Genomic DNA, 15,621 nt, shown 5'->3' on the forward strand with positions numbered 1-15,621 from the left:
CATGTCCTAATTTAAAGCTACAGACATGTTTTGTTTGAGGCTTTATGGTGTGGAGGAGAACCTGTTCTAGAGCTCATGCTTCTGTAGCTCTAATGGGAATAGACAGTTTGCAACACAATTTCATATTGCAATGTGAAACAACTTCCCTTTTAAAAAAAAAGTAAAAATTTGTATTAATTAAACTATGCTTATGGAAGTGTGTTTGGGGGGAATTATCATTTGCTACACTGAACTTAAAAAAAATCTGTTTACATTTACTCTTTAATTGATTTGCTTTTATAAGAACAAGTATGAACAGTGTGTTGTGAAAACTTTCTTGATTTTTAATTTTTTAACCATAAACAACACAAGTGGAACAGTACATTTTTATTTTTCTAGTCCTCTTTAGGAAATTCTTAAAATTAGTAGTACACTTGTACAGTTAACTTTTCCCACTGATTCTGATAACCGGGCACCAACAACTCAAGATTTTTCCTCTCTTTTTTTTTTTTTAAAGAAACTTTAATTGAATTTAGAAGGTGGAATGAAGCACTTGAGCTTAGAGAATTTATTTTAGAGAGCTAATCTTCATGTAATGTGGTATACTCCAAGTCTTAAATAAAAATAGCCAGCAAACATCAAGGGTAATTAAATTGATTTTAAATCCATTTAAAGTTGGCCAAGATGGGGGCAAGGATTATGGGAATATGGTCTGAATCTTGACCTTGTAATAATATTTGTTGCAGCATTCAAGACGGTTTGTAATTTTTGGCCTGTAACAGCACATATCAAATACCTTAAAGATGTTCTTGCTATTAAACATATATAATAGGCTCAGTTTTTATAGGCTATGTTTCTAAAGGTTTTGGACTTGCTGCTGTTCACTTCAGCAAGTGCAGGCGATTAAACTAGATCAGTACTTTTGAGAGGATGCACTGAAAGCTTTTAACTTCTGGTATAAGTGCATTACAATGTGTATGTATATCTCTCTGACAGTCCTGCTCACCTGAGAGTAAACAGCAACAGGATTTTGCAGGTGTGGTTAAATTCTGAATGCTTAATGCCACTCCAGTGTGTGCCTCCCCAATACATGCCTCCAAATTGTGGTGAGATGAAACCAAATTGATAGCTTTTTGGGGGCTGCTTGAACTAAAGTTGATGTGATTAACAATAAAAACTAGGCTGAAGAGTTAAAATGCTATTCTTGCCGCATATTTAGCATAGATTGCCTATGTCTGCAGTGTGTCACTTCTGGAATGACAGCCTATATTCAAATTTCTTCATCTGATATAACTGTGGAATTCATTACCACGAGTTACAAAGGAATCTAATATGTGGCAATACTGGTATAATAAGTGGTATATATAGCAGCCTGAAGCTTTCCTAGTGCTTCATTAAGTTTAAAAAAAAAAAAAGTATCTTTCTCTTAAGGGGGGGAGGACTATTAAAGTTTTGAATAATTAAATTATTCAAAGCAGAAATTCAACTTGAATAAAGGATATTCATCACACACACAGAATGACTGGTTGGGCCTGGTTGCTTTCTCTTCCCCTGTCAAATGCCCAAATTCTGACCTTGCATTCAAAAGATTGTCTTGCTTGCAGGACCTCTAAGTTGCTTTCTACGTAGGTTCTCCAGTAAAAGGATCATAAAGATTGGATAAATAAGGCTTTAAAGCTTACTGTAGCTTATTCAAGAAAGGAGTTGAAAGTCCTTTGAAAGTTAGAGACCTTAAGTAAACCTCTATGAGGAAGTCTTTTGTATAGGAGAATCTCTTCTTTCAACGCAGAGGAAAATTTGTTAGTGAAATATATCCTATAGAGCGCTCTGTCTGCTGTATGGCATCCCAAAAGTCAGGCTAAGCTGGGGATAATAGCTTCCTGGCCAGTTCAGAGGTATAACTGAAGTCAGGCTTCTATGAAGCTCAATTCTTTCTGTTCTCTATGGTTTTAAAGAAATCAGTTAAAAAAATTATTTAAATCTGGCTTCTTGTTTGACTGTTCTAAGCTATACTAGGTTTGTTCACCATGAGGCATGTTCTAGGGATGTCAGAAGGATATGGAGCTTGTGCCAGGTTTATTGCTAAGCTTGGGAACTTGTTCCATGTGACAGTGCTTGATTGGCAATGTGAAGATCTTGCTCCATGGGAACAGTTCATTTAGTGGCTTCTGCTAGAATTTAAAATTATCTTTACTGGTTTTGGTACTGTCACCTAGTAGCATCCAAGAGAGTTGTTAGTGTTTCTGTAGATAATTGCTCCTAGGATAGAGGTTCTTCAGACCTTTAGATATTGTTAAATCATACAAAAAGCTTCATTATTTTCACCTTGGAACTTGTGGTTTCTTGATTCTCTGTTAGGTCACATTACCTCATCCTTAAGAGTAAAAAGCTCTTGAAAAAAATCTTTTCTGTCCCACTGAAAGCTGCTGCTGTGAGATGTGTATAATCTACTCTTGATGTCTCTGGATTAATTTGTGCTTTTGGACTTGTGTGCCTTTGGTCAGATTAGGCCAGAGGATAATGGCTATGGAAAGTATCTTCTTCAGCCTCACCTTTAGAAAAGAGGGACTTCCCTGCTCCTGGCTTTCTCTATAAGCATACCAGTATTTGCAAGAGATGGCGGCAAGGCATGTCTGGTAACTGTGTAAGAAGGCAAACCTTTTTTAGCAACTGAAGCTGCTTGAGCAAAAACTGTCTTTGTGTTAATGTGGATTATTTTGGAACCAGCCAAAGAAACCTGGTTTTCTGGGACCTTTTGAAGTTTTGACTCGTACACTTTCTGAGGCATTGCAAAACCTATCTTGGAATCTTTGGTCTTGCTGTTGGTGGAAATAGTTTGGGGAGAAATAAACCATCTTTTAAGGAAAACCATTTTTTAAGGAAAAGGGAGACTAGTCATCTTAGTGAGAAATGAGTTCATTTTAAAAGACCCAGCATATTCACACAGTAGACTTCATTGTGACTGATTTCACTATCATGTTCCTTTCTAGAATTTAATTTTTTTGTGTGCATCTTTGTGGTAGCTGAGCTCATTGCCAGTCTCTGGTATCGACACAACTATGTGATGCACTGGATACCAGCTTAGATTTGGTAGGTGATTACTGAGGCAAGATATGCTGGAGTAGTCCTGTGGTCTCATGGCATGTTTTCCTAATGTGTACCAGATGAAGTTCAATCAGCCAGTGTAACAACTACATGGATATACTTTACTTTGAATAAAAGTAAAATTAATAATTGCAACTAGGGGCTTGTGCCTGGGGAGGGAGGATTGATAAATCACTGGTTAGATTAAGAGTTTTACTACTTGATTTCTTTTTAGGTACAGAGTGTTTTGAAACCCAGTCACCATAAGGATGGGCAGGAGCTTAATGCTTTGCTGAATGCCCCTCACATGCAGGTAAAACAAAATGAAACTTCTAATCTAATGGATGTATTGATGCTGTTTTCAGTATAATTTTTTTTGCAAATGTCTTGGGCTGACTGGGCAAGGATGGATTTTATTCTTGAACTCCGTGCAGATCTCTTAGTATTTTTCTAGGTTGAGGAGTTTCCAATTTCCAGCAACTAATGGAAAGTTCTGATCAAGTGTAGTGCATGATTGTATTCAGCCCTTGCTACATTCTACATGTATTACAGGGTAATTTGCACAGAAACAATGTAGCAATAGATCACTAAGGTCAGGGCAACACATGAGCTGCTTTGCTTATCTATGTTTTTTTTTTTTCTTTGACAGCTGTTTCATGCTTACTGTAGGGTGCATAAAGGGAATTTTGTCCTGTGGTGGTGGTGTAAATTCATGAGTAGTTTTCATTGCAGTAACTTCTTACATCTGTATCCTCAGTCACATACATAGTAAACCAATATCTGATTCTTTTAGGAAGAAGGAGATGTAAGCACAGTCACAGTGGTGTGTTAAAAATTGCTTTTTTATTCTTTTCCAGTCTGAAAGGAAAGTTTGGGAAAATTAGTAGGTGCTACATAGCTTTGATAAATGATTTTTTTTTTTATTGCTTGAGTCAGTTTGCATTATTCTGTAACCTGCAAAGACTATTCAAATTGCAGAATTTCATTGAACTCATACTTTATATGTATACAAATTAGTAAGAAATTTTCTGTAACTGTGCCAATTTTATTTCACACTAGGCACTTTTACTGGCTCATGATAAGGTTGCGGAACAAGAAATGCAACCAGAGCCTGTGACAGATGAAAAGATTTATGAGAATGTTGGTGTGTATGGAGGGGAGACGGTTAAAATAGTGCGCATTGAGAAAGCTCGGGATATTCCATTGGTAAGTACTGGTACTCACTCAGTTACACGTAAAGGAGGTAAGCGGTTTGTTTTGGTGTTTTTTGGGTTTTGGGGGGTTTTTTTGTCCTTTGCAGATGCCTATGAAAGTTTTGGTATTTGAATATGGATGTGATGTTTAACTTGTAAACACTCTCCCTCCCTCCTGAATGAGAGATAGTCATAGATGGTAAAGTTGTGTGTATCTTCATATAGCAGTAGCTGTACTACCATTTAAAATCTGTACAACTTCTGTCAACTTGGGTTTAGACAGGACTTCTTGACAGAAGTCACTATCCCAGACTTTGCTGCAGGGGAGCTTATAGCCTTGTGCCAATCATGTTTGGTTTTGTTTGTTTGGTTTTTTTTTTAGCAACTTATCTATTTTGCATCTTTGAAATAAATGTTTCCTTAGGAATACTTCTTTTTTTTTTTTAAATCGTGACTCTTATGGTGTGGAGCAATTCAATTCTTCAATCTTCAGGGCAGCTTGAAGAAATTAAGTGGTGTTTTAAACTGGAGCATTGGGTGTATGCGTCCGAACTGTTACTTGCACTGGCTTGGAATATATACAATAGATGGCTTTGAGTTTCATATATATATATATAATAAATTCAGAATGTGTTGCTACTACACAGGGTGCTACTGTTCGCAATGAAATGGATTCTGTTATCATTAGTCGAATAGTGAAAGGAGGAGCTGCAGAGAAGAGTGGGCTGTTACATGAAGGGGATGAAGTTCTGGAGATTAATGGCATCGAGATTCGTGGAAAAGATGTTAATGAAGTTTTTGACTTGTTGGTGAGTTGGACACTTCTTGTTTTCCCTGCAAAAAAATACTCGTTTCATAAGACTGAAGCCTGTTGGCTCTGCTTGTACTCATATTTAGCATTAGTTTAAAAGTATTTTCATTCTGATAGCTAGTGTTTGTATGTGGGGGGCCATTTCAAATTTTTTTCTAATACATAGTATGATATTAATGAGTATAATGGCAGTTATCTGCAAAAATGAAGCCTACAAATGTGGAAGAGTCAAGCTATCTTATTGAGACTTGCTTTTAATGATTTCTAAGAAAAACTTTGTTTAGCTCTGAAAAGACATGATTTTTCATCTTTGTCTCTGGTTGGGTCCACAATTAATAGATGTGTGGCTGTGTGTGGTAGTGTCTGGCTGGGATGGAGGTAATTTTCTTCATAGCAGCTTATATGATGCTGTGTTTTAGGCTAGTTTTAGACAGAAACAGTGTTGATAATGCACCAGTGTTTTAGCTATTGCTGAACAGTGCTTGTACAGTGTCAAGGACACCTCTGTTTCTCACTCTATCCCCTGCCTGCAAGTAGGCTGGGGCTGAACAGGAGGTTGGGAGGGGACATAGCTGGGACAGCTGACCTGGATCGACCACAGTGATATATCATGCCATATAACATCATGCTGAGCAATAAAAACTGGGTGGTGAGTGATTGCCTTCACATCACTTGTTGGGTTGGGTTTTTTTCCCCTTCACTTATTAAACTGTCTTTACCTCAACCCATGAGTTTTTCTTGCTTCTGGTCTTCCAATTCTCTCCCCCATCCTGCTGGGGAAGGAGAGTAAGTGAGGAGCTGGTGGGTGCATACAGGCAGCAATATCCATAGATGAAGTTGTGTCATGCTACAGTAAGGCTAGTTTTTAATGGACAATTTTCATCTTTAGTTGGATTTTTTCTGAAATTTGCTGTTAAAATTTTTCAGCTAATGCATGGAATGAGGGCAAGTAGGGGGAAGTAGAGGCAGAAATGTGTGGGGTTTTGTTTGGCGTGTTTTTAAGCCATTTGAAAAGATTTTTACAGTTACTTGAAAAGCCTTCAATCTCCATGTCTTTTTTGGATCAGAGCTATCTTGAGATTCCTCATGCTCTGTAATTGTCTCCATTGCCATCAGTATTTTTTTTAAAAACCGTATATAGCTAAGTCCTGTGCTTCTGAAAAGAGTGTTTTGTAGACGCTTGACAGACAATTCAACTCTGGCAGTTTAGTTCCCTGCAGAGCTTGTTCTGCTCTTGAGCAGCTCCTGCAACCTAAAGTTACAGAATAAAAGCTTTAAAACCACAATACATTAACATAAGAGCAAATTACTTGCTGAAAATACAAAAAAAACCCAACCTTACATTTTTAAAAAATACATTATTGAAGTCATTAATTTAAAATAATATTTTTAATTCCTTATATGTTGTCTTCTGCATTTTGTAATGTGGAAGTAAAGTTTTAAAATGCTTCAGTCCCCCAAAAATACTTAGAACAGGAGAAGGAAATTACTTTTGTTCTTAGTTTTGCTTCACCACTTGCTACTCAAATGGTAATAAACTCTGCATGACTTCAGACAAGACTATTCACACGATCACTCTGAAATTCTATGCATTCCACATGGTACTATGCATGCTGACCAAAAATTGTGGATTTTTGTTTCCTGCACCCTAATCATATTATGCTCAGTTATGTTTATTTAAACCTTAGGTCTGAAATTTTTGAGATATGTGCATTTGCTTTTGTTTTATACAACAGAAATTGTTGTGTTACAGTTTATGGAATGATGTATAGGAAGTGAGACACATGTAGACCTTGTCACAGGTTGGCACTTGCATTTTATCTAGATATTCTTTGTGTGCAAGCACACTCTGCGTACAAAAGTATGCGAACAAGTAAGAATTCTTTGAAGCCAGGACATTTATTATGTTCTACTTTCTTAGTAGGAGTGATTGCAATATTGATATCAAGTACTTTACAGATGCAGGATTTGAGTGTTAAATTTTTAAACAGTGTTTATGTTAACAGCATAAAAATCATAGTAAAATGTTTAGATTTGAAAACACTGTTCCACTTAAGCAATTTTAGAAAAATAATAATCTTTTATGTATTTTTTTCTTCCCAGCATGGATCTACTGGTTGGTATTTTTGTACAGAGCAAGAGAATATTATTCTCCACTTTTCCTAAGCTGCTGCTTGACAGAATTGCAGCTGCTCCATTTCAAATACAAATAGTGTATGTATAGTCAAGAATGCTAGGCTTTTAAAATCTGAATATCAACATTTGGCTTTCTAGCCTGTCACTGAATCGCTGCATCTGTATCTGTACTATATCTTTTAAACCAGTTAAGGGGTGGATGATGTGCTGTTAGCAACTGCCTTTTATGGGAATTTTTGAAACATTTTCTAAAATACGTTATTTATTAAAATTCTTAACCTTGAGCCATATTTTGGTGCTGTATATGAAGAGTCTATTTTTTGTCTCAGGCTGACATGCATGGTACTCTGACCTTTGTATTGATTCCCAGTCAGCAGAGCAAGCCACCTCCTGCGAAAGAGACAGTTGTAAGTAGCTCTACATGAGTCCTCGAGCTTGGTGATACATACCTTGTTTTACCAGTAGTGTGTGGAAAGTTCTTCTGTCGGTCACTTACACTGTGGAACAAAACCAAACTTAATTGTTTAAATTGGTTTAATTGTTATCAGACTAACACCTGAACTAATTGTTGAAAATTATTGATGGTGTTAAGGTAAAGCTCTTAGCATGATTTTTTCAGTTTCTAAAATAGTAAGAAATTACAAAAGTAGAACTGCCTATGCTTCTGAAATTCTATTTTGAAATTCCCAATATCTCTATTTATATATATATATATATATATAAAAAAAATAAAAAAATGGATTGATGGAATTTGCAAATAGGCTTTGGAAGGAAAAGTTTGTATATGGGAAACTTTGTCCATTATCTTTTTATCTAACATACTTTTCTTGAGACAGCTTTAACAGTTTGAAGAAAGAATGCACCGATTTATATGACAGCCAAACAAAAACATTAATGGTTGGTGAGAAAATAAAATATTTTACAACCAAAACTTCACCTCAAGCCCAGTAAATGGGTTTCAATCTGTGTATTTATTAGGTATTTGAAACAAATCAGAATCTCTATGATTCTTTTTGAATGCGAAGAACTTAAAATCGGTAGCTCAGGTTTTCGCCTCCTAAAATGGTGAGGAAGTTGCATAGACTTTAGAATTAACAAGAGTTAAATTCAGGCCTTCACCTCCAACGTAGCACAGCTGTGTCTTTTCCATTGCTAACCTCGATAATGATTCCATTCCACTGTCTCTTGTATGCCCCAGATAAAGTTTCCATTTTATAGATTCTTGGAGTTTTTATATATTGGAGCTCTGCTGCAATCACAGGAAGATGGGGTGTAATTCTTCAGAAGTCACAGGGTTTTTTTCTTCTCTTTTTACGTTTGATCTCCCACAGATACACGTCAAAGCGCATTTTGACTACGATCCCTCTGATGACCCTTATGTCCCCTGCCGAGAGTTAGGCCTATCTTTTCAGAAAGGAGACATACTCCATGTGATCAGCCAAGAAGATCCAAACTGGTGGCAGGCTTACAGAGATGGAGATGAAGATAACCAGCCATTGGCAGGCCTTATCCCTGGTGAGAAAAGCTCTAGAAAAAACTTGACAGCCAGTTGTTCCCATAGCCACAGGAGCAATGTTCTGGTTTTCAAAGACTCAGTATCCTTAAATATCCATTGCCTTAAATATCTGTGACTTTGAACCTTTTGCAACAGAGCCTACTGTTGGTTACGTAATTCACTTACTTAAAAGGTTGACCTTTTAGAGGCATCGCCATGTATAGATGTTAAATGCAGAGTAAAGCTACCGCTTCCACCGCAGTTCACCTCTCAAGAGCTACTCTCCTCTTCCTTCACTCCTCCGCCTTGGGGACTCTGTGGACTCAGAGTTCCCTCTGCTGGCTGTGGCAGAAACGTGGGACTTCAGCCTGCTCCTTCTCTGGAGAGGAGGGCTGCTGTTAGGTTTCTTACTGTACCAAATAGACTATTTGAAAAATGTGTCTTTTTCATGGTAAATGTTCTGTAGTTTTCACTTAGCAAGCAGCTTCAGTTACTTGTAACAGTCACGCTTTCTTTCTAATGGTCGGGGGCCTTTGAGCAGTAGGGTTTTCAGACATTGATGTCGGTATATAATTTTTGCATTGAAATATGTACTGCACTCTAGTTCATTAAAGATCTGCTGATCTGTTAAACACAGTGAACAAAAGACTTTCCAAATTCCATAGAATATCACACTGTTACTTTATGACATTCGAGTAAGTTAAGAGGAAGACTGATTTAAATACAGGCTAATGTTTTTCAAGCTGAAGTTCAAAAGATTTAGTATAAATAGAACACATTTAACATACAAAAATAATTAGAAAACCATATCATCATAGTGGGGAAATGTCATCTTTCCAATAGTTTAAATTTTCCAGGCAAAACTGTCCAGAATAGTACAAATGCTCTGCAAGTCTTTCTTGATGAATATATTTTCAAAGCAATAAACAAGCTTTGCAGCAACTTCAGTTTCTCCTCTTAAATTTTAATTTCTCTTTTTAAATTTCTCTTATATTCTACTAGAACCTTCGGAGATGTAAAAGCTTAGGAAAAAGTAAAATGAGTAAGTCATTACAAAGTATTGAAATGGTTTCTAAAAGTTAACTGCTTTTTTTTTTTTTAAATGCATTAAGGAAAAAGTTTTCAGCAACAGAGAGAAGCAATGAAGCAAACCATAGAAGAAGACAAGGAGCCAGAAAAATCAGGTTGGATATATGCTTTCCAAGGGAAAAAAATCTCATATAGAGGTGCTAGTTAGTGGTATCTGGAACCTTGTCATTGTGGAGTTGTAGAAAATTTTTCCATTTTTTTTGTACTACAAGTGGGATGATTCTTTGAAATTCTTCATGTAATTACAGGTCTGAATTTAGCACTTTGTTGTATAAATCACGTGGGTTTTTTTATAACTATGTGCAATGTAATTAGAATAATGTACGGGAATTTGGAAAGCCTCTTTTTTCATAAAGAATTTTATCTACCATGACTCAGTTGAAGTCCTTGGCATGCAACATTTGCTTAATACACAAAACTGGCGTAATGAACTGAAGAATATTATGCCTTTTCAAAACTGCAGAATAAATTCTCCACTTTAAAGATCCAGATAGTGGGTGGGTTAGAAAGCTTTTTACTGTATGAGTATTTGATTGTGATGATTTCTATTTTGGCTAGGAAAACTCTGGTGTGCGAAGAAAAACAAAAAGAAACGGAAAAAGGTTTTATACAATGCAAATAAAAATGATGGTAAGCAAAATCTTTTGCACTGTGTGCGCACTTATAAGCAACTATAAAAGATTCTACAAATAGCCTTGTGTGAAAAGAATGCTGAAATTCAGGATATGATGTTAGAAATAGTGCCTGATGATATTCTGGGTGGGAGCAGTAGTATCGTTTGTAATAACATTTAGTGAAAGATGTAAAAGAGGTGGTAGGATTTGTAGGATCATTTGGTGTCTTTATTAAAGACCAGATGATTGGGATAAAAAAAAATAGATAGCTTTTTAGGCATGGAAGCACTCATAATTTTACAATGATGAACCATTTTATTATGGTTTTGTAATATCATCTCACTCTGCATAACTAAATTTAGTAAATGGAAACTTTCTCCACAGACAGTTTGTAGTCTATTTATACTATATTCTTACAAAAGTACTTTGGAATTGGGATGATTTTTGTTGTTGTTGGGTATAAAGTGTTATTCTTGTAGTAGAAACTTGTTCCTTGGCAAGAAAGTTGTTTGCTGAGTTTATGCTACTACTTATATCAGTAGTAAGTGGAAATACATTTTTGTTCTCCAAAAAGGGGGGGGGAAAGCCTCATCTTACTGGGCAAGTGATGATCTTTGGGGTTCTATTGCTTTGGTGACTTGCAGTTAGATGCTGGGCAGAGAGCGAGGAGCTGCCTGAAACTTGATACTGCATGACAGGCAATACGTGCAACTAGCAGTAAAGTATGTTGTGACTATTTTATTGTTTCCCTCTCAAGATTATGACAATGAGGAAATTTTGACCTACGAGGAAATGTCACTGTATCATCAACCAGCAAACAGGAAACGGCCTATTGTTCTGATCGGCCCTCAGAACTGCGGCCAGAATGAATTGCGGCAAAGACTTATGAATAACGAAGTGGATCGCTTTGCCTCTGCAGTTCCCCGTAAGTTTGATGGGCAGATAAGATTGCTTATGCTGAATGTCGTCCGTAGACAAATACTCTTGTGTTGAATATAGTAATTCGGAGTTTGGGGGTTTTGAGCAGGATATAGTCAGCTCTTGGATAAAGGATAAATAAAGTTACATCTTGTGTGGCATAAAGTAGCTTTGGTAAGTCAATGCAAATTCAGTGTCCCAACACAGTGTTATAGAGGCATTATAAGACATGCATATATTTCAGTTTGGATCAAATTGGAGTGAGTAACAGAAGTTTAAAAAAGAAACTGATACATTGGTCAAAGAACTTTTAACCTACGTATCCTGCATAAATTTAAATTTCAATGGCTTTAGTGCCTTCCCAAACCACTTGCATTTCAGTGAATTTTGTATTTTTAATGTCTGCTAAATTAGGTTTATGAACAGCTTAGCAATATAATTTGTTATAAACAACTAATAGCTGTTCTCATGTTCGGAATGCAGCTGCACAGGTGAAACTTGCTTTCCTAGTTGACTATTTTTTTTTTTCCTCTAGATAATGTAAACAAGACCTCTAAACGTAGGTTCAGCCTTTGGCAACTTAATCTGTCCAGGGATATTTATTGTAAAAAATAAAATACTTGCATTTCTTGGATATTTCATCTGCCTGTTTTTTTGCTTGGTTAGCAATGTGTCTCCTAAGGCTAATGCTTATTTCACATCTTCAGTTCTACAGGTGTATCACTGTCTCGATTTCTTTTTTTTTTTTTGTTGCTCTTGTTTGTAGATACTACTCGGAGCAGGCGAGAGACTGAAGTAGCTGGTAGGGATTACCATTTCATTTCCCGACAGGCCTTTGAGAGTGACATAGCTGCAGGGAAGTTCATTGAATATGGAGAGTTTGAAAAGAACCTCTATGGTACTAGCATAGACTCCGTGCGGCAAGTAATCAACTCTGGCAAGATATGCCTTTTAAATCTTCATACCCAGGTATGGTGAAGCTGTTGCCTGTCATGTTTTAATTGTAGAAGCTACTGTGAAAGTCTAAAGAGCTGTATTTGGTTAATATAAAATGACTGTGTTTTCAAGGTCCATTTTCAGTGGTGTTCAGTTGACTCTAGTGTGTTATGAACACAACCTTCTTGTTCCGTGTTTGAAAATATACACGTCTTGTATCTGTGCTAAAGGTAACAGGGGCCTTGGTTTCCAGATACTTAAAGCTGGTGAGAACTATCTGAATTGAAAATTCAATTAAAATAAGATTTGTGTGTCTCAGTCTCCCAATTACTCTGTGAACTCTGGGGTTTTTGAAAACGGAGAGGAAGTTGTTTGCGATTATACTTGGAAACTGCATTTTGGGAATGTTTATGCAGTTCCATAACAGACAGGATTAAAGGACATCACATCAACAATATTGAAAAGCTCTTTAACTATGACCTTTTGCTTATGGAGAAAGAAAGAGACAATATGCATACAGACTTCAACTTGGAAATTTAGTCAAATGTGGGAAGAGGCAGAGTCCTGGAACACAGCCCATTTTCTAATACATACGACATATATGAGGTCTGCTGCTGTTGTAGGTGCTGCAAAAGAAGCCCTGAAACTCAGACATACCAGTAAAGTCTGGTAGTATTGAAGCTAGAATTTGCCATCACCAGTCAGGACCATGTGATACTTTACTAGAATAGCTCATGGGCATTGCAAAGCATGTGATGAGATGAAAACTCCTAACACTTTGAAAATTGATCTAATTCTGTGGTTACAAAGATCTATCTCAGAGACGAGTTGTTTGTCCTGAGACACATACAAGGAACCTTTTGGAAAAATCAAACTACAGTTTGGTTCTTTTTATTTCCTGTCTCTTAATGTAAATGCAACCTGCCAAAAAAATATGCTAAACATACAGTAGTAGTGCATCTGATACCTTGTATTTTAATCTTCAAAACAGAAAAGGTTAAATGGTAGTATTTAAAGACTCTTCTCTCTGTTCAAAGCTGATACCATTCCTTAGCATTGTAAGGAAACTTACTTCAATGCAGGTGACTTTTTTTTTCGGCTTTTGGATACCAAAAGGTATGTTCCTTCAGTTTAGTTATGAAGAGTATTCTTGAACAAAAGTAAATGTTTGGGTTCCATGAACTTGAAAAATGTTGTAATATCAGTTTTGTAGGAAATGGTGACCGAACTCTAAATGGTGATGATAATAGTGTTACGGTTAATTATACTGCTGTTAACATATTGTACAGTTGTCATTGTTTGAAGAGTATATTATCAATTATAGCATGTGAATAATACGTCATTAAATGCCCTTTTCATGGGTGAAACTGTTAAATATTAAATACTATTTCTGCAGTCACTGAAGACACTACGTAATTCTGACTTGAAGCCATATATTATATTTGTTGCACCACCTTCACAAGAGAGATTACGTGCTTTATTGGCCAAAGAAGGGAAAAACCCAAAGGTAATGTCCAACACTTCTTCTGAAACCATGCTGCTTTTTATTTACAGATGCTTTTGGTAAACATATACTCTTTTCTTTGGAACTGGGAGATGGTAACAGTACTGACAATATATGGGAAGCAGTGTAGTTGAGATCTGTGTACTCCAGGTTAGTAGGCAGACCATACTAACTAAGGGCTCAGGATGCTTTTGCCTAATGGAATGTGAGCAGTATGAAGCAAGGGAATCTACTGCTAATTCAATAATCCTGGGGCACAATGTCTCAGTTGGGATCCCTGCAGTTAGGTACAAAAACCACGACCCTTTATTTCAAATCTGTGGAAAACCCAGTTTTGTCCTCAAGTAAACCTGAGAGTAATTCTAGGGAGCAAATAATTATTGTTTTTCTTTTGAGAACTTATCTGCTCTTCGAAAAGCATTTACTTGAAAACATACTCCAAAACTCTTCAGATAAAGTTATTTTAATCTTGGTGTTGTAGGATCACTTTTCATGTTTCAACCAGAGTCATGTCAAGATCTCAGCTTATCCAGTTCAGATAATTTAGTTAATGAGAAGTTAGTTCTGCAGAATGGAATCGAAACCCATACATTAAACCAGGATGTCTGACAGCTCAGAAAAGGTCCTTATCAGCTTATGAGATACAAAGTGCTTATTGCTAGGATAATGAAATATGTTGATCTTCAGCTTTTTAACTGAGATCTACCCTTCAGTGGTTGGTGGGAGCACTTTGCCACCATAGTATCTTCAAAGTATTAATTGAACATAATGCAGTTCTTACTGAGGAAGAACAGTCCTCCCAACATAACTTCAAGGGACTCCTGATATGGCTGTTGGTCAGGAATCATACCCACTGTGTTCTATGGCTGTCTTGTTTTGCTCTCCTTGTTTGAGGCAAGGGTGATGTATTGCCTGGATGCAAGATCTAAAAGTCTATTAAAGCCAGAGTCTTAAAACAGACAGATTTTTCTTTTTCTCACACCCCCCTTCCTCATGCATCCCACCACCTCCCTCACTCACACCGCCCCCAAGTGAAATATAATCATAGTCTTTAAATGGGCATGTTTCCTTCTTCATAGTTACGCAATGAATGAAACTGTTTTCCATAAATATTTCATCTCATGTGTCCCCTGGGTTTTTTATTGCAGTAATCAAGGAATTCATTTGCAATAAAAATTCATACACTGATATTGGTGTTAAATTGCCTGTTTTCTTTCTGAATAAATGTATTGCATTTGTATTTATTTCAGTTGGGTAAATGCTACTGTGTTAAACCCCTTCCCCTGATAAAGAGGAGGTTATTTCTTGCGTGTATGCCTGTATGTGGCTTTGATTTTCTTAAGTGTATATAATGTCTAGGAAAAAAACTTGACAGCCTGAAGTACCTTTTGAAAATACCCTCTTTAGAAAATTATCTCAAAAATTATACCTGAATATTCTTTTATATAATACAAAAATAAGCTGCAGAAGAGAAAAACAAACACACCTTTACGATCCAAGTGTAAAAAAAATTTTGAAGTAAAACCATTTCTACTTCTCCCTTTGCATCACTTATCTACATTGCAATATTCTTGCTTTTGACATATTCCTTTCCAGCTCTCAAATAGTGTTTTCCATTTTTCTGCAATGTCATTTACCTGATGCTATGGTGATTTGATCAACTTAAATGTATAGCTCTCACTGTGGTTCTCATTGCCATTTATTGAAATATTTTTTCAACGAATGATAGCTGTTGCCTTTGCTTGATGTTTGTAGTGCTACCTCTTCAGAGGAATGTTGTCTTGTTTTACACCATTCAAACTTTCTCCCACGCTCTCTCTGCCATCTTCAGTCTCTTTCAGAAGGATAATGGGCTTAGCAAC

General features: G+C 36.4%; 1 protein-coding gene across 1 annotated transcript in view; it reads left to right on the forward strand.

Moving 5' to 3' along the window:
* PALS1 (protein associated with LIN7 1, MAGUK p55 family member) overlaps positions 1 to 15,621 on the forward strand; it is a 60,848-nt gene that overhangs the window by 40,765 nt on the left and 4,462 nt on the right. Inside the window, exons 5-14 of the mRNA XM_075030435.1 lie at positions 3,299 to 3,376; positions 4,123 to 4,269; positions 4,904 to 5,065; positions 7,533 to 7,610; positions 8,535 to 8,718; positions 9,811 to 9,882; positions 10,346 to 10,417; positions 11,159 to 11,326; positions 12,086 to 12,288; positions 13,652 to 13,762. Coding sequence (XP_074886536.1) covers positions 3,299 to 3,376; positions 4,123 to 4,269; positions 4,904 to 5,065; positions 7,533 to 7,610; positions 8,535 to 8,718; positions 9,811 to 9,882; positions 10,346 to 10,417; positions 11,159 to 11,326; positions 12,086 to 12,288; positions 13,652 to 13,762 — 1,275 coding nt within the window. The remainder of the gene's footprint in view (positions 1 to 3,298; positions 3,377 to 4,122; positions 4,270 to 4,903; positions 5,066 to 7,532; positions 7,611 to 8,534; positions 8,719 to 9,810; positions 9,883 to 10,345; positions 10,418 to 11,158; positions 11,327 to 12,085; positions 12,289 to 13,651; positions 13,763 to 15,621) is intronic.

This window comes from Buteo buteo, chromosome 6 (genome assembly GCF_964188355.1).
Source record: "Buteo buteo chromosome 6, bButBut1.hap1.1, whole genome shotgun sequence".
Taxonomy (NCBI): Eukaryota; Metazoa; Chordata; class Aves; order Accipitriformes; family Accipitridae; genus Buteo; species Buteo buteo.